The sequence below is a fragment of the Ranitomeya variabilis genome, chromosome 2, assembly GCF_051348905.1.
Source record: "Ranitomeya variabilis isolate aRanVar5 chromosome 2, aRanVar5.hap1, whole genome shotgun sequence".
Lineage (NCBI taxonomy): Eukaryota > Metazoa > Chordata > Amphibia > Anura > Dendrobatidae > Ranitomeya > Ranitomeya variabilis.
Window position 1 is genome coordinate 452,470,911 of NC_135233.1, and position 25,550 is coordinate 452,496,460.

The 25,550-nt window shown below is 46.8% G+C and overlaps 1 protein-coding gene across 3 annotated transcripts in view; it reads right to left on the reverse strand.

Moving 5' to 3' along the window:
- The window catches only part of VRK3 (VRK serine/threonine kinase 3), a 118,153-nt gene that overhangs the window by 74,454 nt on the left and 18,149 nt on the right, over positions 1 to 25,550 (reverse strand). For 2 of the 3 annotated variants that reach the window (XM_077287287.1, XM_077287289.1), the window contains 3 exons: positions 17,137 to 17,256; positions 8,759 to 8,887; positions 1,124 to 1,264 (listed from right to left, as the gene is read on the reverse strand). In XM_077287287.1, the coding sequence (XP_077143402.1) occupies positions 1,124 to 1,264; positions 8,759 to 8,887; positions 17,137 to 17,256 (390 nt within the window). The remainder of the gene's footprint in view (positions 1 to 1,123; positions 1,265 to 8,758; positions 8,888 to 17,136; positions 17,257 to 25,550) is intronic. The other variant, XM_077287288.1, reaches the window with a different exon arrangement.

Genomic DNA, 25,550 nt, shown 5'->3' on the forward strand with positions numbered 1-25,550 from the left:
GGGAGCAGGAAGCAGGAGAAAAGAGCGCGGAGAAAGTGCGACGCTGTGGGCGTGCACAGGACCGAAGGGGGGAAAGAAAGGAACGCCCCCTGTAAAACTGAAAGCAATCCGGCCGCTATACCGTCGACCGCCACAAGAGGGCGCTCAAGCGGCAAGAAAGGGAAAAGCAGGGAGACGCTGCACATCCCGGCCGCACTAATTCCGGCCACCACCAGAGGGCGCTCAAGCGCTAAGAAAGGGAACATGAGGCAGAGAGAAATGGCGGGCGAACGAGCCTGCAAGTTTGAATAAGGAGGGGGAAAAGATGCCAGCCTTCCTGCTCTCATTCCTACGTGGTCTCAACGCCCGAATATGCAGCCCACTTCCCTGTCAGATGCTCCCCTATGGTAAGAGGAGATCGCTGCTGGGCAGGGTATTGGTGGGGATGGGGGGTTTGTTGATTGAAGATTCCCTACCTGCAGATGAGGAATCATCAGGATCCCTGGTAGATAGAGGGTCCTGGAAGTAGTCCTCCTTCCCGCGCCACGACTCTCCGGCGCAGAAGACGGCGTCGACCCCTGAACAGGGGGAGAGGGTCACTGGATGTGACCACCGTCTTCCTCTCAGCCCGCTCCGAGGAGAGGGATGAGGAGGGGAAACGGGCAGGACTGGCCACCGAAGAAAGGGTCACCCTGAACACCCGAATGGGTGACAGGGGACAGAGTCCTGCCCAGCGTGTCCGAGAGGGTGCGATGTGGGTGATACCACACTGCTCTCTCGGCCGCTCAAAGTGGGGAAAACAGGGTGAGAAAACTGCACCCTGTTACCCTGAAGAAAGAGTCTGAAAAAGAAAGGGAAAATGATTAAAAACACACAACAAATCCCTGTAAAAGAAATGCGGATCTGGTGTTAGATCCAGGTCCGCCTCCTACAGACACTAAGCAAAAACTGAGTTGCCTGGTGCCTGTCGGAGGGTGTATACTGCCGGGGAGGAGTTACTTCTTTATTTGCATAGTGTCAGCCTCCTAGTGACAGCAGCATACACCCATGGTTACCTGTGTCCCCCAATGAAGCGAGAAAGAAATATATACACCACTATATAAACACGTGGAAAAATGCTATAAACATTATACTAAAAAGCCACCTTCGTAATATAAGCCGGTCTTCTCCTGCGACAAGAGCTTGGCCAGCACCCACTTTGTGTTCTTATTATCGGTCACAACGTCATTTTCTGGCAGTGGCTGCACTGGTACGTTCTTCGCTTTCTTACTGCTGGGGCTTATTACTTCATCATGTATAAAAAAAGAGAAAAAAACAAAAGCAATACAAGTTCAAAATTACACATATAAAGAGAACCAAAAACTATTCTTAATTTAGGCAATTTTGGCTGAAATGCTTTGTGCTGGTTGTACACACGAGCTGGCGCTAATTGCACTTTTCCATTATCGCACTTTGAGTAAATTTCAGAAGCAAAGGGGGACAAAAATCGCTGTCAGACCCCTCTGGGGCCGACATTTTTACCTTATATTACCAGGTTTAAAACAGCAGATTCTCCATCGGGTGCATCAAGTACTTGGTGGTATTATAGGGGTGACATTTACTTTATGGGATAAATAGGATATTTTATTAGAACGGACCACTGCAGATGCAGCAATAATATTTCTAATTCTTCGATTGTTTTTTTAGTTTTAATAATAGGAAATGGAGAGCGACTTGGATTTTTATATAAAATTTATTTGAATATTTAAAAAAAAAAAAAAAGTTGACATGTCAAATTGCCTAATCAAAGAAAAAGGCACAGACGCTGACAATAAGAAGAAATTCTCAGCTCTCCCATGCGAAGGCAGGCTGCAAATTACCGTCGTACCTGCTGGACCGGATTCCTGCAAACTGATTTACACCATTCTTAGTTAAAAGGTCATCTTTGATACACAGTTCACTTCATGAGAACAAACCCCAAGCAACAAAGGTGGAATTGCGGAATGGTTTATGACCCTTAGAAGCTAAAAACATTAAAAATGGCTGTAAGTGCTCATGAAGACGACTGAATTTTCGATCTAAATGCGATCCAACAAAACATCGGACTATTGTTATTCTTTGTGGCCGTGCACATCTGATTATTTTCCTTGGACAGAGGCAGTTAGAGGAAAAAAAAAATTGCAACTTGCAAGATTTGCATCAGATATTCGCACTTGGGCCATGCAGGTCAGCAAGTCTGTGGAATGAAATCAGACAGCAGGCAGATGACCTCGATTTTCATGGACCGACAGAATGGAGAACTTATTTTTCCCCTCTGTCCTCATCCGATAAAAGTTGAGAAGAGTGTCTTTAGCATAAGACCACCAATTTTATTTTAGAATGAGAGAATATACGGTTGTGTGGCCCTAGTCTGATTGTAAGAGAATGATCAGTCCTAACATGTTGAACAGCCATGTTGGACCATCGCCAGATGACCCACCTTTGTCGTACTTGTCAGGACACCTGCGCGTATCTGCGTGCTTCAGAATCTGCACTGCTGTGCTTCTCTAAGGGTATGTGCACACGTTGCGGATTCTGCTGCGGATTTTTCCGCAGCGGATTTGGAAAATCCGCAGTGCAAAACCACTGCGGTTTTCACTGCGGATTTTATCGCGGTTTCTTCTGCGGATTCCACTGCGGTTTTACAACTGCAGTTTCCTATTGGTGCAGGTGTAAAACCGCTGCGGAATCCGCACAAAGAATTGACATGCTGCGGAAAATAATCCGCTGCGTTTCCGCGCAGCATGTGCACAGCGTTTTTTTTTCCCCATAGGTTTACATGGTACTGTAGACTTTGGGAAAACTGCTGCGGATCCGCAGCGTCAAATCCGCTGCGGATCCGCAGCAAAATCCGCAGCGTGTGCACATACCCTAATAAACCCTCAGTCCCTGCGTCATAGAAGGATTGTCTACAGTGTCTTCCCGGATCTTTAAGTTCTCAATAAGGACTTTCTTAGAACTAGCGCAGCCTAAGTCATGGCGCCACGTAGAAGTCAAAATGACACCAGGCAGAAAGAGAATTTCTTGTAAAGTGCCTCCAAGTCTGCACAAATTTTTACAAGACTACAAAAAAAACAAAGCACTATAAAAATGTGTGTGTAACCAAGAAGAAACCTATGTGTGTGTTTTCAAAAGGATGGGTGAAAAAAAAGAGTTTGGTGCACGGTAGCAGAGAGGCTATAAAAGACGGAGGGAGATGCCTGTAGGAGAGGCTGAAATGCAACCACATCTCTTTTGGTTGACTCAAGCCATACAGAGAGGTGCGAGTATCTAACATTTGCTTAAATTGCATTTGTTGATACCTGAGGGGAGGAAAAAGTGCCATTGTATTCCTCCGGTAAGGAGTGGTTAAGGAGACAGGCAGAAAAGCATGCAGCGGGTGAACATTGAAACCACTTGGCTAAACTGTATGCGATGGTTTACAGATGTAAGCAGGGAAATAGAAATGAAGAGGGCGTTAGGCAAAAATTGTAGCCGAACAGTCCTTTTGATCAGTCCATTGATAAACATGCAGTCTTGCAGGATGTCTACGTGATCATCCAGGGAGTGGCATTGCTCAGAGAGACAGTAGAACAGCTGAATGAAACTTTTAAACAAGCAGAGATAGTACAGAAAGACAGATATTAATACCTGGCTTCGCAAATAGTCATTGAATAGATGGGAGGTGGAGCAGAGGAGCAAGAGGTTGACAGGGATAAGATTGACGACTGGAGACTTAGCATAGAAGAATATATGGGAGAACATTTTGAAGAACAAAATGTGCTGACAAGACATCTTGAAAGCATGGAGGAGCAGTTTAGGAAAGGGTTTATGCAATTAGGGAATAGTGTGTATAGAAAGTAAGTATCCTTAGAGGGGACTTTCAAGTCAGGAGTCTTGCAGAATCTATTGATGATGATGACGTACAGACTTCTTTAACCAACGATCTCCTTATCTGGTTGTTAATGATCCTAGGCAGTATAACGGTCTTCAAAGCCGTTCCCAGATGAGGATGATGGATGTTTTGGACTTCCCACCGCAGGAAACAATGTCTGATGGGGTGCTCCATTTGTTCCCCTTGCTCTCCTTTCCTTGGGCAAGGATGGAAGAAGACCTTACGACAGAGAGAGAATAGATATCTTCAGGACGCAAGTTGCAGTCATCCCCTGGACTGCCGGAGACCACCACTTTGGTAGGTTTTGAGGGCTCCTGTATTCAAGCAGTAAAAAGTTATCCAGTGAACCTGAGATTTCAGAACACAGGGGGAATCGATGCAAAGGGGTCTTGGATGCATTTTTTGGGTAAATCCACAGTTAAGTTCCACTATTCTGGGTACTGATGTTTTGGGAGCAACGGGGATGGTTGTTGATTTGTGTAAAAGTTCTGTGGAGGGACAAAAGAGCAACCATTTATTCCGTAATTGTGCCTGCAGAAGAGGAGCTTGAGAGTCGCAAATTACACATAGGCAGTCTAGGTCCATGTACTGATGAATGTGTTGTAAATGTTGACAATGAGGTTTTAAAAAATGAATTGTGGAAAAAAAAAAGTTCCCCGAATTGTGGATTTCAAAGAAAACGGATTGTGAGTCAACGCAAAATGAATGGTGAAAAGCTGCCACCTTTCCAGCGTCAGTACAGAATTTGTGTGGACGCAGGGATGTGGTCAGTAAATTGGAAAAACAGTGTTGTAAAAGGTAATTCTCCATGTAACAGTCTCAATTCACCTGTGAAAAAAGAAGATGGCATATTTCAAATGGTTGTACACTTGTAAGTACACTCCCGCAGATGCTCACCTTCTTGCATCCGTCCCTGAAGTTATGTCATGTTGAGGAGTGATTGTAAAGTGTTTTCCTGTTTGGAAATTGCAAATGGCTTTTTCTCAGTACCCCTAATACCTGGATCTGCCAGGTAGAACCCTTTGGCTGAGGAGACAAAGTCCTACAATACGTTGATGACATGTTAATTCAAACTGTTGACGAATATGAACACAAAGAAATTCCTGAAAAGGTGTGTCAGATCCTGCATGAAGCAGGACTCAAAATGTGCCTGGATAAAGTACAATTGATGAAGTCAGAGGTCAAATTTTTGGGTGTGTCAAAAAAGGCAAAAAAAATAACTCCATGAGTGATAGTTCAAGCGGTCCCCATACCAACCAACATTATTGAGCTAAGAAAGTTTTTTTGGTCTTGTTCATTTTTTTCAGAGAATTTATTGAGGACTTTGCTCATCTGGTTAAACCAGTGTATGATTTGTCAAAAGAAGTGGGTAATAATCACGCCCCTGTCATTGTAAATGGAGACACCTTACAATCTTTGGAGGGTCAGATGCGCGCCCTTATGGTAGCCTCTGCGTTAATTAATCCTGACCCTTCCAATCGTTTTTTACATTCAAGTACACATTGGTGATACATCTGTCTCCTCTGTACTTTCACAAAGTGACCCAAACCTAGTCCTGAATTTTACAGCCAGTTGCATGCACTAGGTTAATATTCTAGGATGCTTTACTATTAACAGCCTTCACCTCAATCTCGAGCCATGGCGACTGGATGGTTGAAAATTCTGTATGAAAATTGATCCTGGGCAAACCACATAGGTCCACCAGGGTCTTCTCCACCATTATCTTGATTGTATCAAGCCATCTTCTATTCTTCCAACCATGATGTCCTTCTCCAGTGATTGCTCACTTTGTATACTGCTTAACCCCCTGGTGGAAAAAGATTCCACTCTGTCCATGAAACACTTACTGGGCGTGCACTAGACCGAATCATGTAAAACATATAGTGCGATTTTCTTGCTTAATTTTACCGACCAACTGAATAATACAATGAGAGTAAATACACTAAACAAACCCATATTATGATAAAAAAAAAAAAAAAAAATTTAGGACAGGTCTCTGGGAAGCCAATTGGAAAGGTCCCTTTGTTGTTCCTAAGTGATCGACACCACAGTTTTGAGAGTGTGCAGAGTTTTAAAAAAAAAAATAAAAAAAATAAAGAGATCAAAGTTGTTCAGATTAATCAGTGTACACTCTTCTTAATTATCTTGGAAGGATTAACACTCCACCTTTTTTTCTCCCCAGGTCAACCGAAGATTTTCATATTCGATTCCTGTGACCATGAACATACCGGATGATCGGTAGATGTTGTTTCACACTATACAGTGGGAATCTGATACTGTGAAGTGTGAGAGGGGGAGAAGATCTGGAAACTAAAGAATAAAAATAAAAAAAGAGATGACATGGATCGAAAGACTTAACTCTTATGAGACCAATATTAATGACTTATTATGTTTTTGTGTGTGTTTTTAGGGATTGTTTGCCCCTTCACAGTGCAGTAGAATATTTCTTTGCATATCCCCCAGTCTGGTCTTTTATTAATCGAATGGTTGCCTCTTCTACATGTGTTGTAGACAGAGGTTGTTCAAGAAAAACCCTAAACTATGGCGCTTTTGAGAAGTTGTAGTCTTGAGTCCTGATTTCATAATCATACCCCTTTCTTGAGGCATAAGACCCTTTTCCTCCAGGGTTCATAATCCTAAGAGACTTGGTCCTGCTACTACTAAATGAAGTTCAAGGTTAGTTATGAGGTAAGAGCGTTGTTTACGTAAAATGAAACTGTATTCATCGGTTTTGTATTCATTGTACCTGTCTGGAAACTGTATCAGACTGTGTTACTTGAGTGTCATAGGCTTTAATAAAAACTATGTGATTAAAAAAAAAAAAAAAAATGAAGTTCAAGCAGCCCCTAAAACACCAAATCCCGAGTGTATGAAATGATGGGGCCTCCTGCTAATCCTGTGTACTATAAGGCTACTTTCACACTAGCGTCAGGCTCGGCCCGTCGCACCGAGGTTCCCGACGCTAGCGTTGTCTTCGCCGCACAACGGGGGCAGTGGATGCATTTTTCCAGCGCATCCGCTGCCCCATTGTGAGGTGCGGGGAAGTGCGTGGGGGCGGAGTTCCGGCCGCACATGCGCGGTCGGAAAAAGCGGACCGTCGGGAGCAAAAAACGTTACATGTAACGTTTTTTGCTCCCGACGGTCCGCTACAGCACGGCGCAACCGTCGCACGACGGTTGCGACGTGTGTCATTGCGTCGCAAATGCGTCGCTAATGTTAGTCAATGCAGAAAAAACGCATCCTGCAAGCACTTTTGCAGGATGCGTTTTTTCGGCAAAACGACGCATTGCGACGTAATGCAGTTAAGGCTAGGTTCACATTGCGTTAATGGGTGATCGCTAACGGACAGCGTTGCACGGCGAAAATGTCGCAATTAACGCCGTGCAACGGGTCCGTTAGCGCACCCATTGACAGCAATGTTAATTTCGCCAGCAGCGCATCACTAGCGCGTGCCTTTTTCGGCTCGCGCTAGTGATGTGCCGTTCTTCTGTGACGCGCCTCGGACGCTGCTTGCAGCGTCCGCGGCGCGCCCGAGGTCCGTTCCCCGCTCTCGCAGATCGGGGATCTGTGAGAGCGGGGACGTTAACGTGACCCCCAAACGCGATCCATAAAAATACATTGCGTTAGCGCAATCCGCTAGCGCTAAACGGATTGCCCTAACGCAATGTGAACCTAGCCTTACACCAGTGTGAAAGTAGCCTAATTCACCTCTGCACATTACAGCACTCCAAGTTGTACTCTGCAAAGACTACAAGAAGGGGAGTTTTAAGAGAATGATCTGTCTCAATATGTTGATCAGTTGTGTTGGACCTTGCAGCCATCTTGGACAAACTCTACCCAACTAACTTTGCAGCTAATGAGATGCAGGTTTTAAAGCTCTCACGAGAATGGAGACAAAAAATAACATCAGAGTCATTATCAGGTATGGATGGAGTCTGTAAAGGCCAATTGGAAGAGCCGCAGGAGACCGTGATAGTTAATACGTTGTATTATAAGGTAGTGAATAGTACCGCATATATGTTAAATTGAGATAGAAAGCAGGACCATTGAGCTGTAAAAGGTTAAAAGAATTAAGCGAGTAAGCTAAAAGCAGTGATGAAAGTAATGACTTTAGCTAAAAGATACATCTCCATGTATCAATTCAATTCATTTGAATTGAATTGATACATGGAGATTTATAAGATTATAATGAGTTTTTTTTCACAATACTCAAATGTTGTCAGGTTGTATCATTGCATGCTTTGTTCTAAAAAGTATAATTTCTCCGTGAGGAGAAACGATACTTTTTGGATAACGGTCTGACGCCTCTCACACAGCCAAACCAGATCTCCGCTTTGCACTGACGAGGGGCAGTACCCCGAAACACAGTGTCTGCAAATTAGGATAATAGCCAAGCCAGAATCTCAAGTCATGTGACAAGGCTCGTTAAAGGGTCAACATTGACTTGTAGGATTGCTACCTTCCAGTAGGTGGCACTAGAGTTCTAGCTCTCTTCCTCTCTGAAGAGACAATTTGCAGAATTAGCTTGCTTTGTTCTAAAACGTATACGCCTTTTGCAGCAGTAAGTCGTTTTCTTTGTCTAACCACGTATAAAAAGACTCTTATACTGTTGTCCGGGGCCAGACCATCGCCAGATTGCCCACCGTTGTCGTTCTTGTCCGGACACCTGCGCGTGTCTGCATGCTTCAGCTCACCTGTCCTCTGTATCTGCATTGCCGCACTTCTCTAATAAACCTCAGTCCCTGCTTCAAAAGGAGGATTGTCTACAGTGTCTTCTTGGATCTTCCAGTTCTCCGTAAGGACTTTTTTTTTTTTTTTTTAAACTAATAGTAAGGGTTTAAGTAAAATAAAAAAATAAAAAACAAAAATGATATCGGAATGACTTACTCTTTGTTTTTGCTGGTGAAGCTTCATTTTTTTCGGCCTGTTCCTTTTCTGGGGTAAAGCTCACTTTTCTCTTCAGCGCGGTCCTCGGTGAACTTGTTGGATTTCTTTTGTTGCATTTCTGACTTCCAACTTTAAAATAAGCAATAGTTTTGTGCTAAAAATGTGTGAATCTTTAGATACTACAAGCATAATAATAAAGAAAAAAACAAAACAAAACATACACCCACTGCATAGGAAAGTGTAATTGTCACATGCCGGAAAAACTGAGGAACATCTATATTTTGTATTTATATGGTGGGAATGCTTTCAGAGAAATGCACCATACATACCGGGGCTCCAATTTTCTCTAGAGTTAACAGTTAGAAACCAACCGCATTTTAACCCCTTTCCATCTACTTCAGTTTTGGCCTTTATGCTGAACAGCTTTTTTTTTTTCCGTACTTTTTGTTCTGTTCCGGGAGTCATAACTTTTTTTTTTTATGTAGTCATATGAGGGCTTACTTTTTGGGGGAGGAGTTGTACTTGTCAGTATCAAATTTTGGAGATGGTCTACAGTGTGAACCTGAGACCTCACCAAAATAAGCTATTAAAGAAAAAACGTCCCCGTCCCCCCCCCCCCACACACACACTTTTCTTGGTGTGCTGCCTCTAAATGCTTTTTGTATTTGGATAGTTTGGTAGTTACCAGGGAGGCTTGGCACCCATACTTTTCCGATGGCTACCTGCAGGGTGGGCCATGTATATGGATACACCTAAATAAAATGGGAATGGTTGGTGATATCAACTTCCTGTTTGTGGCACATTAGTATATGGGAGGGGAAAAAGTTTTCAAAATGGGTGGTGTCCATGGCAGCCATTTTGGATCCAACTATTTTTTTTCCAATGGGAAAGAGGGTCATGTGACATCAAACTTATTGAGAATTTCAAAGAAAAACAATGGTGTGCTTGGTTTTAACGTATATTTATTCTTTCAGGAGTTAATTACAAGTTTCTCTTTGTTTACAGACATTGACATGTCGCAGAGGATAAGGCCTCTTTCACACTTTCGTCGGTACGGGGCCGTCACGAAGCGTCGGTGCGACGTACCGACGGAAGTGTTTGCTTTCACACTTCCGTCTGCGTTGCCGAGCAGGAAAGATCGTGAGAGCGATATTTCCTGCTGGGCATGCGCAGTCTGAAACACTGGATGAGACGTTCAGAAAAACGTTCCCTTGAACGTTTTTCTGTGACGACGGGCCGCCAAAACCCGACGCATCCAGTGCACAACGGACGCGACGTGTGGCCATACGTCGCAATCCGTCAGCAATACAAGTCTGTAGGAAAATGCAGGATCCTGCAAATTTTTTTGCAGGATCCTGCATTTTCAAAAAGGAGATTTTTGTGTACTCACCGTAAAATCTTTTTCTCTTAGCCTCTAATTGGGGGACACAGGACCATGGGTGTTATGCTGCTGTCCACTAGGAGGCGACACTATGCATAATCTGAAAAAGATTAACCGTGGCTCCTCCTCTGCAGTATACACCCCTGGACGGCGTCAGCCTTCTCCAGTTTTGTGCAAAAGCATTAGGAGGAACGTAACATGAATAACATAACCATGCCTATAAGAAGGCAACTATGTACGAGCTCAAGAAACAATATGAGAACTCAACAGTAACAACGGCCCAGAACGGGCAACAGGGTGGGAGCTGTGTCCACCAATTAGAGGCTAAGAGAAAACGATTTTACAGTGAGTACACAAAAATCTCCTTTACTCTGTCGCCTCATTGGGGGACACAGGACCATGGGACGTCCCAAAGCAGTCCCTGGGTGGGAAGCAATGGACGAATATTGTGCAGACAGGCCCCTACACTTGGGGCACCGCTGCCTGCAGAACACATCTACCCAGGCTCGCGTCCGATGAGGACTGGGTATGAACTCTAGTGTTTAGTAAACGTGTGTAGGCTAGTCCAAGTGGCCGCCTTACACACTTGTGCCAAAGCCTGGTGCCGAATGGCCCAGGAGGCCCCTACGGCCCGTGTAGAGTGTGCCGTAATACTGGCTGGAAGAGGAGAATTCTTAAGGCGGTAGGCCTTTTGTATGGTGGATTTGATCCACCTGGCAAGGGTAGCTTTTGGAAGCCGGCAGACCCTTTCGGCCGTCTTCTGGAAGAAGGAAAAGAGAATCAGACTTCCGGAAGGATGCAGTCCTAGACACATATATACGCAATGCCCTGACAAGGTCAAGCGTATGCAGAGCCTTCACCACTATCAACCGGGACCCAACAAAGGGAAGGCAGAGAAATTTCCTCATAGAGGTGGAAATTGGACACAACCTTCGGAAGGATGGGACCATACGGAGGACTACCTTGTCTTGGTAAAAAGCCAGAAAGGGCCGTCTGCAGGAGAGTGCTGTCAGTTCCGACACCCTGCGTAGCGAGGTGATTGCCACCAGGAAAACCACCTTCTGGGATAGAAGGTGGTGCGGGACCTCCTTAAGGGGTTCGAAGGGTGGATCCTGCAATGCTGTCAGGACCAGTTTGAGGTCCCATGTTTCTAGTGGTCGTCTGTAGGGGGGAACCAATCGGGAAACCCCCTGAAGGAATGTGCTTACTTGCAGCTTGGTAGCAATGCGCCTTTGAACAAGCACTGAGAGGGCTGACACCTGGCTCTTAAGAGAGCCCAGGGACAGCCTGGCCTCCAGACCACATTGGAGAAAACCAAGTAGTTTGGGGAGGGAATAAGGGAATGGGGTCTGGCCACGAGATTCGAACCAGGTAAAGAAAACTTTCCAGGTACGGTAATAGATCTTGGCAGAGGCTGGCTTCCGTGCCCTGATCATGGTCCTAATGACGTCCGGCGAGAGCCCTGCCCGGGTTAGAACCCAGGTTTCAAGGGCCACACCGTCAAATTGAGGGCCCCTGAGTTCTGGTGGTAGAACGGGCCTTGTGATAGAAGATCCGGGCTGTCAGGGAGGCGCCAGGGGTCATCTGCTGCAAGTTGTACGATGTCGGTGTACCATGTACGTCTGGGCCAGTCTGGTGCGATTAGGATGGTTGGAACTCCCTCTTGCTTGATCTTCCTCACCACTCTGGATATCAGGGGGAGAGGTGGAAAAATGTACAGAAGCTGGAACTGGGTCCAGTCCTGAACCAGTGTCTGCTCCGAGCGACCGCGGATCGTGTGTTCCGGCCATGAAGTTGGAGACCTTGGCATTGAAGTGGGATGCCATTAGGTCCACATCCGGGGTCCCCCAGCGATGGCAGATCTGGCGAAAAATTTTGGGAAGGAGAGACCATTCTCCCGAGTCTATTCCTTGTCGGCTGAGGAAGTCTGCTTCCCAGTTGTGCACACCCGGAATGTAGACCGCCAAAGAGAACATACCCTGTGTCCTCCGCCCAGTGGAGGATGTGTGACACTTCTCGCATCACCTGGGTACTGCGGGTCCCCCCTTGGTGATTCACATATGCCACGGCCGTGGCATTGTCCGACTGTATTCTGATGTGAGAGGCTGACAGTAAGTGATGGAAGGCCCTCAATGCCAGGAGGATGGCACGAATTTCCAGGATGTTGATGGGCATGGTCGCTTCCACTGGGGAACACTTGCCCTGTGCCCTGTGGTGTAGGTGCACTGCACCCCAACCCGTCAGGCTCGGCTCGTTGGTCAGAACCTTCCATTGACTTGTGAGAAAGGATTTCCCCTTTGCTAGCGAGGTTGGCTTGAGCCACCAGTGCAGGGACCTCCTGGTTGACGACGTTAGCTGGAACTCCCTGTCGAGAGAAAAGGGATTCCTGTCCCAGGACTCGAGAATGGCTAGTCGGAGAGGCCTGAGGTGAAACTGGGCAAATGGGACCGCTTCTATTGCTGCCCCCATCTTGCAGAGGACTCTCATGGCAAACCGAAGAGATCGAGGGGGTTTGCGGAGGAGGGTGCGAACTCCTAGGCGGAGAGCCAGTGTTGAATAGCATTCCCAGGAAGGTCAGAGACTGACTCGGGGTTGGTGATGACTTTTGTAGGTTGACTAACCAGCCCATGCGACTCAGTGTCGATTGAGACGCTGAGCTCGCAGTCCTTGAAGGTAGGAGCCTTGATGAGTAGATCATCCAGGTATGGAACGACTACTATGCCTCTGGAGTGCAGGACGTCCATGGTGGCTGCCATGACTTTGGTAAACACTCTGGGAGCCGTGGCGAGTCCGAACAAGAGAGCCACGAACTGGTAGTGGTCCTGGTCTCTTGCGAACCTGAGAAATCTCTGATGGGCGGGTGCAATAGGTATATGCAGGTATGTGTCTTGTATGTCTATGGAGGCGAGATATTCTCCCTTCTCCATGGACGCAATGATGGACCGAAGGGACTCCATGCGGAAGTGACGGACCCGTACATATTTGTTGAGCAGTTTTAGGTCCAGTATGGGCCGGACGCTGCCTCCTTTCTTGGGAACTACGAATAGATTGGAGTAGAACCCTCGGAAGCGCTCGGCCGTGGGGACCGGTACTATGACTGCAGCTTGAAAAAGCGAGGACACCGCTTAGTGGAAGGCACGAGCCTTGGCTGGTGGTTTTGGGGGGACAGAGAGGAATAATCGGTCCGGTGGGTTGGAGGTGAACTCTATCTTGAATCCGGAAGACACTAGTTCCCTGACCCACCTGTCTTCTGTAATAGGCAGCCAGACTTGATGAAAGAGCAAAAGTCAGCCGCCTACGGGTGTGGTGTCTTCCGGAGTCCGTGAGTCATGATGAGGAGAAAGTCTGAGATTTTCTTCCTCTGGGTTTAGACTGGCCTGCTTTAGACTGCCAGGTCTTGTCCGACCATTGCGTCGATTGTGAGTTGTCCTTGCGTGGGGAACGGTTACGATTTTGTGCTGGATGCGAGACGGACCAGCCCGAGGAGTTCCAAAAGGATCGGAATCGAGTTTGGTTACGCTTCTTGTAAGTGCGTTTAGGTTTCAGTTGGGGAAGAGAGGCACTCTTACCCCCGGTGGCGTTGGATATCATCGTGTCCAACTGTTCACCGAAAAGTCGCCCACTGAGGTAGGGGAGGTGCGTGAGAGACTTCTTTGAGGCTGCGTCCGCTTTCCATTCCTGCAGCCAGAGGATACGCCGAATTGTGATGGCGTTTGATGCTATCCCCGCTACACCCCTTGCTGAATCCAGAGCTGCATGAAGCATGTAATCTGCTACAACTGCTATTTGAACCGCTTGGTCCGACAGCTCAGGAGCGGATGCTTGGAAGCCAGTTTGTAAATTTTTGGCCCAGGCCAGAATGGCCTTGGCAGCCCAAACTGAGCCATGCGTTCTACCTGCCAGTCTGCTGCGTCCCTGAAGGTTGAGCTATCTGGCAGTGAAAGGAGGGTCTGTGTTGCTAGCCTAGAGACTGGGGGGGTCCACTTAGGGTGGATCTGTCCATTTCTTGGTGTCCTTCTGCGGGAAGGGGTACCTCGCCTCCAGATATCTGTGATTAGCAAATTTTTTCTCAGGCTGTGAAAGCTGCTTTTTAAGGATCGCCTTAAACTCTGGGTGGTTAGAGAAAACCTTAGGCGGCTTCAGAGGTCCTTCAAAGGAAATTTTGTGTTCTGGGGCCTCTGGTGGCGGATCAGAAAGGTCCAGCACCCGATGGATGGAAGAGATTATGTCCTCAACTAGCGCTGTATTGCTAGGGGGGATTGGGATCAGGGACCCCTCCGTTTCCTTGTCTGAGTTGGAGTCACAGATGCCTTCCGAATCCTGTGTATCACTGAGGCATCCTGTGCTGGGGTGGAGGCCTTCTCTGGTCGGGGATTGCGGAGATCTGCATTGTCTGCCACTGGAAGGGGACGGTCTAGATGACCTGGAACTACAGTGTCTCTCCCTAGAAGGGGATGACCGTGTGCTATGGGATGACGCAGATGGACTTGACCTATGGGTCCGCTTGCGTCCTGACCGAGACGTGGATGTGCCAGGGTCGTCTTGTTCCTGAGTCAAGCTCTCCCTTTGCTGGGTAACGGTCATAGCCGAAGCATGACTCTGCAGAGCCTGAAGCAATGTAGAGGTTAGGTTATCTATAGACTGCGTCATAGATTGCGACATCTGAGTGACCCATTCCGGCGTGGCATTAGACACTGAAGCATTGGCAGGGGCTTCTTGGGGCTCTGACACAGTACTCTGGATGCAGTCCTGGCAGTGCTGGTACGTGCTGCCACTGGGGAGAGCGGTCCTGCAGGCTGTGCAGAATGCATAATAGCAGTCCTGCCTGGTTCTCTTGGACCTTGAGCCTGGCATAGTGCACAGAGTGTAGAAGGGCTGGTTATGCAGAGGACCCTATAGGTGTGGCTATGCAGAGGAACCTATATGTGAGCCTTATAGGGAATATGGATTCACAGCCGAGTAAAAAACCCAGCTGTGATCTTACCCCACCAGTTTGCCCCTAAGTCCAGCGCCGAAGATCCACAGTCCTGTGCCCCCCGGAGACTGGCTAGCCTGGTCCTGCTGACCAGGAGATGCAGGGTTAATTCTTGTCCTGCAGCAGAAATGGCCACCGAGAAGAGGAGGAAGGGGGAGAAGGTGGCGGAGAGCTGAAAAAAAGGGCGGCAGAGCTGTGTAAAAAACGAGCCCTTTCTGTCTTGATCCGCCCCCTCTTTGACACTGTAGAGTGTCATATTTGTCATCTGGGGGGCGGAGAGGAGGCGGCGGCTTCAGGTAGGCCGAAGCTGTGGCCTAAATTAGATGCCTGATGCCCAGAAAGGCTCCAGGCCGGCGCGAAAGTCCGGGAGGGGGTCGGATCTGAACCGGACCCCCCGGATTTAAAGGCAGGATAGCGGTGGGGCTATAAGCGGAAGGGGGGCCCAGTGGGGGGGTCCCCCTGAGGCACTATAGAGCTGGTGCTGCCGCAGAGACAGGGGCGCAGGGAGCCCTGTGTCTATTGTGCTATGCCTGACTGCACTCCCCCCGGCCACCACAGGAGCCCGCAGCTGGGGTCCCTGGATGCAGGCACAGTGTGCTGGCCCATGTCTGCTGGGAGCTGTAGAGTGCTGCCTGTACAGGCCCTACCTGAGGCGTCTCAACCTAATGCCCCCAAATGGGGATTAGGGAGGGTGCTGCTGTCACCATCCCCCTGAGGCTTTATCCTGGCCTCGACCTCAACCCAGAAACCAAAAGGAATTGGGGAAGGAGGGGGTCTCGACTTCGAACCAGCACCCGAGGGACTGGGGAAGGAGCGACATGGGGAATAGCCATCTCAACTTCAACCGGGCACCTCGTAAAAGGGGACCGTGGAAGGAGCCATGCCGGGAGTCTCACAGGAGACCCACTTTTCTTCATCTGTAATCCAGTTGGAAAAAAAGGGAGTAAAAAATTTTTTTTTTAGGTGTGCCTCCTATGCGACACTAAGCAAAAACTGGAGAAGGCTGACGCCGTACAGGGGTGTATACTGCAGAGGAGGAGCCACGGTTAATCTTTTTCAGATTATGCATAGTGTCGCCTCCTAGTGGACAGCAGCATAACACCCATGGTCCTGTGTCCCCCAATGAGGTGACAGAGTAAAATCGACGTATTGCGACATAAGCAGAAACACGGAAGTGTGAAAGAGGCCTAACACGTCAGGAGCGGAGAGAAATTGTGTTGATGTCTGGTGAACGCAGTACCCGGGTTATTGCAGCAGATTTCAATGCAAGACACCCTACGCAAGAAAACTGTCACCATTCCCATGTTATTTAGGTGTAGCCATATAAATGGCCCATGGGAATGGTGACAGTTTTCTTGCGTAGGGTGTCTTGCATTGAAATCTGTTGCAATGACCCAGGTACTGCGTTCACCAGACATCAACACAATTTCTCTCTGCTCCTCACGTGTTGACCTCTGCAACATGTCAATGGCAGTAAACAAAGAGAAACTTGTAAATAACTCATGAAAGAGTAATGTTACGTTAAAACCAAGTACACCGTTGTTTTTCTTGTGAAATTCTCAATAAGTTTGATGTGCCACATGACCCTCTTCCCATTGGAAATAATAAAGTTGGATCCAAAATGGCAGACTTCAAAATGGCCGCCATGGTCACCGCCCATTTGAAAAGTTTTCCCCCTCCCATATACTAATGTGTCACAAACAGGAAGTTGATATCACCAACCATTCCCATTTTATTTAGGTGTATCCATATACATGGCCCACCCTGTATATCAAAATAAATATATTTTATTAAACTATGTGGAAAGGAATATAAACAAAACAGCAATTCTACTATCACATGCATTTTACATTTATGTCAAGTGTTAACTTGATACTGTGGGTCAATAAGGAAATAAACTTGCAACATTTTATATTGTATGACTACTGTATGATTAATACACTGAAAAAAATTGTTTTTATGTCAATAATCAACTCATATTACAAAAAGGAGTAACAAATAAAGGAAAGAAGGAAATCTTACCAGATTTAGGAGAAGTACTGGGCCATTCCCTGTCTTGTGCTACATTATCTGAACGATCACAGCTTGATTTCTTCTGGAAAGACGTACCTTCTGGAGAAAATTTTACTGGTGTCCAGTGGACTATAAAGCAAAAATGCAGACGGAAAGAAATAGATCTTATCGATGCCATACAAAATACGCCTTTAAAGTGTAAGTGACTGTTCCCAAACTTCTGGAATTCCAATTATCTACTATATAATCGTCTAAGGGTCACTTCCGTCTGTCTTTCTGTCTGTCATGGAATCCAAGTCGCTGATTGGTCTCGCCAGCTGCCTGTCATGGCTGCCGCGACCAGTCCAATTAGTCCCTCCCTACTCCCCTGCAGTCAGTGCCCGGCGCCCGCTCCATACTCCCTGCAGTCACCGCTCACACAGGGTTAATGCCAGCGGTAACGGACCGCGTTATGCCGCGGGTAACTCACTCCGTTACCGCCGCTATTAACTCTGTGTGACCAAGTTTTTACTATTGATGCGGCCTATGCAGCGTCAATAGTAAATACATCTAATGGTAAAAATAGTAAAAAAAATAAAAAATCATTATATACTCACCTTCTGCCGCCTTTCCCGCTCCATCGCGACGCTCCGCTCCATGCAAGCGGCAGGTTCCGTTGGCAAGGATGGTCTGCGCGAAGGACCTGCTATGACGTCACGGTCATGTGACCGCGACATCGTCACAGGTCCTGCGCGAGAAGGACCTGCCGTGACGTCACGGTCATGTGACCGCGACACGGTCATGTGACTGCGACGTCATCACAGGTCCTGCGCTTCTGCGCGAGAAGGAGGCGACAGGACTACAAGGGTCCCTGGAAGGTGAGTATATTTTTTTTTTTTTAACCTGTGACATAAGTGGCTGGGCAATATACTACGTGGCTCTGTGCTGTATACTACATCTCTGGGCAATATACTACGTGGCTCTGTGCTGTATACTACGTGGCTGGGCAATATACTACGTGGCTGGGCAATATACTACGTGGCTGGGCAATATACTACGTGGCTGGGCAATATACTACGTGGCTGGGCAATATACTACGTGGCTGGGCAATATACTACGTGGCTGGGCAATATACTACGTGGCTGGGCAATATACTACGTGGCTGGGCAATATACTACGTGGCTGGGCAATATACTACGTGGCTGGGCAATATACTACGTGGCTGGGCAATATACTACGTGGCTGGGCAATATACTACGTGGCTGGGCAATATACTACGTGGCTGGGCAATATACTACGTGGCTGGGCAATATACTACGTGGCTGGGCAATATACTACGTGGCTGGGCAATATACTACGTGGCTGGGCAATATACTACGTGGCTGGGCAATATACTACGTGGCTGGGCAATATACTACGTGGCTGGGCAATATACTACGTGGCTGGGCAATATACTACGTGGCTGGGCAATATACTACGTGGCTGGGCAATATACTACGTGGGCTGGGCAATATACTACGTGGGCTGGGCAATATACTACGTGGGCTGGGCAATATACTACGTGGGCTGGGCAATATACTACGTGGGCTGGGCAATATACTACGTGGGCTGGGCAATATACTACGTGGGCTGTGCAATATACTACGTGGGCTGTGCAATATACTACGTGGGCTGTGCAATATACTACGTGGGCTGTGCAATATACTACGTGGGCTGTGCAATATACTACGTGGGCTGTGCAATATACTACGTGGGCTGTGCAATATACTACGTGGGCTGTGCAATATACTACGTGGGCTGTGCAATATACTACGTGGGCTGTGCAATATACTACGTGGGCTGTGCAATATACTACGTGGGCTGTGCAATATACTACGTGGGCTGTGCAATATACTACGTGGGCTGTGCAATATACTACGTGGGCTGTGCAATATACTACGTGGGCTGTGCAATATACTACGTGGGCTGTGCAATATACTACGTGGGCTGTGCAATATACTACGTGGACATGCATATTCTAGAATACCCGATAAGTTAGAATCGAGCCACCATCTAGTTCTATATAATGGTGCATTATAGAACCAGACCCCTCCGCTAATGGCACCTCAATGCTCTGCAAGTAAATATGACTGCAAATGCAATTCTGTAAGATTTCTCAAAGCTTTGTGATCCCAGTGACCCGATTCTCATCAACCAAGGATTGATGTTGTATTCTATGGATGGGACGTCAATGAAAAAAAAAAAGGAAACCCCTTAATATCAAAAAATGATCTGTCAATAGTATAAGGGTAGTGAAAGATCAAGCAAGGAGTGGTGGTAGAATACATGGATACAAAGCAAGGAGTGGTGGTAGAATACATGGATACAAAGCAAGGAGTGGTGGTAGAATACATGGATACAAAGCAAGGAGTGGTGGTAGAATACATGGATACAAAGCAAGGAGTGGTGGTAGAATACATGGATACAAAGCAAGGAGTGGTGGTAGAATACATGGATACAAAGCAAGGAGTGGTGGTAGAATACATGGATACAAAGCAAGGAGTGGTGGTAGAATACATGGATACAAAGCAAGGAGTGGTGGTAGAATACATGGATACGGGGGCGTGGCCTAGCGTGCTATGTGAGCGGACGTGTGTCGGATCCCTGTCCCCGCACTACTCTCAGCAATACCCTTTGTAGGCGCCGCTGAACGCTGAAATCGGGCAGGGTTGTGTCGCAAGACCCGGTGAGCGGAGGAGACCACCCAGAGCTGTGTGGAGTGAGGATCGGCAATGCCACGCCGAAAACAGTTGGCGCCTGCGGCGGGCGTGAAAGTCCAAGATGGCGCCGTGGCGGAGGAGGAGGAGGCAAGTGCCAGTGCTGCATACCGCAGGAGGCTGGAGGTAATAGCCAGGCTGGAGCGGTTCGCCCGCACAGAGGAGGAGGGTGCCCTGTTGCTGGAGGCCGATGTTGAGGGACCTGGAGAGAAGGGGGACCCGCAGAGGCAGCGGAGAGGAGGGGGATGATGATATCAGTGAGGTGGAGGAGCAGAGGTCCCCGTCGAGGGAGCAGGAAGCGCATGGAGCTGAATATCTGACATCTGCTGCTAGACCAGTGCAGGCTAATGTTTCTGAGGATGCGGAGCAGACCAATTCAGAGGAACCAACGCTGCAGAATATCTTAATATCTTTTCTGTTGTTATATACTGCAAATCTGCTTTTGCCGCATTAAACCTAAGGGTGGATGACTTAAAAGTTGAAATGAAGTCCCTTAACTATGCCATGCGCAAGGTGGAGAAAAGAGTTGATGTGGTGGAGGAACGTGTGGGCAGTGTGGAGGACCAAACAAATGAACTGCTAAAAAAGGGAAAAGAAATATATCCAACGCATTGCAGAATTGGAATTTAAAACAGATGACTTGGAAAACCGTTCCTGAAGGAACAGTTTGAGAATAATTGGAGTGCCAGAAAAAGTGGAAGGGAGTAATCCCACTGAATATATTGAAGCAAGGCTTAAAAAGGTCGGTGGGTGGCGATGGCCTAACTAATCACTTCGCAGTGGAAAGGGCTCATAGAGTCCCCACTCGGCCTCTGCCGCCTGGCTCTGCTCCTCGTGCCATACTGGCAAAAATTTTGAACTACCGTGACCGCGAAACCCTACTAAGGAAGGCTAGGATCAGCGATGGCCTAAATATAAACGGAAATCGGATCTCCATCTACCCGGATTATTCGGCGTTAGTGCAAAAACTCAGAATGAAGTTTGGTGAAGTCAAGCGACGGCTCCGAGAACTGGACTTGAAATATTCGATGCTCTACCCTGCTAAGCTCAGGGTGGTGGCGCTGGACCGTGTGCACTTCTTTCAAAGTCCGGAGGAGGCTATGCAGTGGCTGGACATTAATGCTAAGAAAATTGGCACAGAACGGAACCGATGAGAATGATCTTGAGGATCCGTAATTTTGCTGTTTTTTCACTTATTGATATTTGAACGAGTTTCGTGGTTATCAGATAGAATGCACCCAAATGTTAAAGTATTGTGTTCGGCGGCGCAGTGAATAATCTATATCAAGTGCGGTGGGAGGGGGTGAGATGGATGGTAAAGGGCATAGTTCTAGGTTGTTAATAAGTGCTCTCAGTTCTCGTATAGAGAAAAAGTTCGGCTTATTTGAATTCTATTGAGTTTTAGATGGGGGGAGTTGGGGTGGTCCGGGGGGGGGGGGGGGGGAGGAGGGGGGTATTGGCAGAGACCTGGGGGAGACTGTACTCACTTACTATCTTTCTTTGAAGAAATGGGAGGTGATGTTAATATTTTAAGTTGGAATGTTAGGGGGCTAGCGGATGCTACTAAGCGGGCAGCAATATTTCAGTACTTATTGAAACAGAGGCCCTCGGTGATATGTTTACAAGAAACCCATCTAGTAGGGGAAAAAGTTGATATACTGCAGAAGCGATGGGTGCGAAAGGCGTATCACTCGACGTTCTCTAATTATGCAAGAGGAGTGGCAATTTTGATTCATATAAATACCCCATTTGAGGAGATTGAGGTTAAAATTAATAAGGATGGTCAATATATATTATTAGTGTGCAAAATTTTCAATCGTTTAGTCTGTATTGCTTCATTATATATACCCCCGCCATACTCTGGCAAGAAAATTCAGGAAATACTGGAACTTATGAGAGGATGGGATGGGGTTCCCCTTCTTGTGGTTGGAGATGTGAATAATATAATCAATGACCACTGGGACAAGAGTAATCACGCATTGTTGCGTAGAGATGGTAATGACACTCCTTTCGGTAACTATCTCAGAGAAATAGGGTGGATTGACTTATGGCGGGTACGCAATGTTAACACATTCTTATTCTTGTTATTCGACTACATACGGCTCTATGTCCCAAATCGATGTTGCCATTGGGAATGACGGGATGAATGAACTGCTACGTGGGGTGGAATATAGTCCCAGGATCTTATCAGACCATAGCCCAATGCAGGTGTCTCTGAAGCTGGCAGATCAGGCTGGATCGGGGAGGACGGGATGGAAAATTCACCCTTCCTGGTTACAGCTCTTGGACATGGAAAAGGTGGGGGCAGAGATTGAGGAGTTTTTTTTAAGATCAATGAAGGTAGTGCAGAAAGCCATGTAGTATGGGACACTATGAAGGAATATTTAAGAGGAATTTTGTTTCGGGACATCTCAAGACATAAGACGAAGTCTAGATTACAGGATAAGGCTGTCTTGGAGGAGTTGAAGGCAGCTGAGGTGGCATTGGGTGCCCAATGTACAAAGGAGTCTCAGAATCGTATGAGGGCGGCTCAGCAGGGGGTCAATCAATTATACTTGAGAAAGGCAGAGAGGATGAGGGCTTTTCAAAAAGAAACATTCTACTCAGAGGGGGAAAAGGTGGGGCATCTACTTCTGGTAGTGGCTTCCGCGCAGAGGGGCTCTTCACATGTCTACTCAATAAAAACGGAGGAGGGAACAGTGGTCACCCATGGGGAGCAAACATTGGAAGCTTTTAGAAAATGTTATGGTAAATTATATACCTCTAGTGTAGAGAAAGGGACAGAAGATACTACTAGGTACTTAGAAGGGATTGATTTGCCTAGGTTGAGCAGAGAGGAATGCGAGTGGCTGGATGAACCGATTGGGGAGGAAGAATTGGGGGCAGCCTTGGCGGGTGTGGCTGGGGGCAGGGCTCCGGGGGCGGATGGTATTCCAGCTGAGGTCTATAAGATTTTAAAGGACACTTTATTGTCTAAATTGGCTGAGGTGTACAATAGGTCGCTGGAAAGGGGGAAGTTGCCTTTGTCAATGAGAGAGGCTATTGTGGTGGTCATCCCTAAAGCTGACAAGGACTTACAGCTGCCAGAGTCTTATAGACCAATTTCACTTCTGACAGCGGATATCAAGATTTTGGCAAAAGCCTTGGCAAACAGGTTGACTTGGGTGATTGATTAACTAGTCCACCCGGATCAGTCAGGCTTTATGCCCAATAAATCAACGGCACTCAATCTGAGAAGGCTGTACCTAAATATGCAAATTCCTTCTGACAATGCCGGTAAGAGGGTTGTGGTATCCTTGGATGCCCATAAGGCCTTTGATTGTGTGGAGTGGAACTACCTGTGGTTGGTGTTGGAACGGTTGGGGTTTGGGCCTAAATTCATCTCATGGGTGCGGCTGTTGTACTCCTCTCCAATGGCAAGAATTAGAGTTAATAATGCTCTCTCGGAGAGCTTCTCTTTGTCCAGGGGCACTAGACAGGGCTGTCCTCTGTCCCCACTACTTTTTGCCCTGGCGGTGGAGCCCCTTGCCGCCAAAATAAAATAAGAGGGTCCCAGGGGGTGAGAGGTTTTATGTACGGGGATTCAGAAAATAAAGTAGCGTTGTAAGCTGATGACATTTTGCTCTTCTTGGAGGATTCGGAGGAGACCTTATACAAGGCGGAAGCTATAATTGAGGAATTTGGGGGATATTCGGGTTTAAGGATTAATTGGGGTAAATCTAATATGATGATGATAGATGGGGATAATGGAGATATTCCTTGCCACACTACTTCTACAAAGTTGAGTGTAGTTAATAAATTTAAATTTTTGGGGATTCAGATTGCTCTCCCTTTGACCTGCTTTGAAGAACTGAATTTGGGGCCGCTTTTGCGGAAAATACGTACTAAAATCCAGGCATGGAAAAAGTTACATCTGTCGGTAGTGGGCAGGGTGAATCTCATAAAGATGATTGTGATGCCTCAACTCCATTATGTGCTACACAATTCTCCTATCTGGATATCACAGAATAGATTTCGTAGGATTAGATCCTTGTTCGGCGAGTTGATCTGGGGAGGAAAGAGCCCTAGATTTAAACAAGAAACCCTACAAAGGCTCAAAACGGAGGGTGGATTGGCACTCCCAAATCCTTGGCTATACTTCCTGGCTTCACAGTGTCAGCATTTTAGGGGATGGGGAGAGGAGGCTGGTGGGACAAGGATACCCTGTTGTCTGAGGACGCTGATTGGGCTGAAGGTATTGTGTGAGGGTCTGGAGGGTGGACATTTCCGGGAGAAAGGTTCCACATTCTGTACTATTAGACTTATTCATAAGGTTTGGGATAAAGTTAAGGGTGTAAGGGCACTTACTAGATTTTCACCCATCTGGAATAATAGATTTTTACAAGAGTTCAGGCAGATGTCGGGATTTCATATTTGGAAGGAGGCAGGTATTTCTCGGATGGGGCAAATTTTGCACCAGGGTAAAATTAAGAATTTTGAGGTACTGCAAGAGGAATTTCAACTGCCAAGTTCTGAGATATATCAGTATAGCCGCATCTCTCATGCGTTTCGGGCATAGTGTAAGAGAGGGCCTGTGGAGATACAGGTAGATCTCATGCTGGACTTTATTTTTATGGGGGGCGGCACGAAGGGGGTGATCTCGGGAATATACGAATACCTTCTTTATTCATTCTTTCTTGGATGGGCACCCTATCAGAGTCAGAGTGAAATGGGAAAATGACCTGGGTGTGATCGACAATGACCGATGGGACTCAATATTGGAATACGTACCCAAAATTTCTATGAGTGAGCCTGGGAGGTTGTCACAACTATTTGTTATCCATAGGGCCTACAGAACCCCGGATATGTTATTCAAAGCTGGATTGAGACCCAATTCAGAGTGCACTAGGTGCTCGCAGTCAGAGGCGGGTATTCTTCATATGATGTGGCAATGTCCCAGGCTATCCTCCTTTTGGACTGTGGCGTTGAGTAGAGTAGGACTGATATACAACTGTACTATACCACGAGATCCCTTGGTGTGTATTCTAGGATATGTTGAGGAGATTGTAACTCATAATATGCACAAAATGGCTATTGCCAGATTGCTGTTTATCGCACGGAAGCTGATCGCCAAGTTTTGGATTAGGGAAGAGCCACCAAGGAGAAGAGATTTTCTGATGCAAGTGGACCATATTCTTGCTTTGGAGAAAAGTATTTATTTCAAGAAAAATAAGATGGACCTCTACCACAGGTTGTGGAATCCTTGGATTGAGTTAACTTAAGGGGCTTTATTTGCCCACTTGGGTCTTAGGCTCTCTTGGGAGGGTTATTGTTATGTCATCTTCCTTTTTGTATTATGTTGCAAATGGTGACGGTGCACGATAGGTCTCTAAAGGTTGGAAGGGAGGGGAGGTTGGAGTTTGGGTTGGGGTTAAAATGTTCTAAAAATTATACATGTTTACTGTAAACAGTAATGCAATATTCTTGTATTATCCTTATTGTTCAATAAAAAATATCTGATTAAAAAAAAGAATACATGGATACAAAGCAAGGAGTGGTGGTAGAATACATGGATACAAAGCAAGGAGTGGTGGTAGAGTACTTGCATACAAAGCAAGGAGTGGTGGTAGAGTACTTGCATACAAAGCAAGGAGTGGTGGTAGAGTACTTGCATACAAAGCAAGGAGTGGTGGTAGAGTACTTGCATAC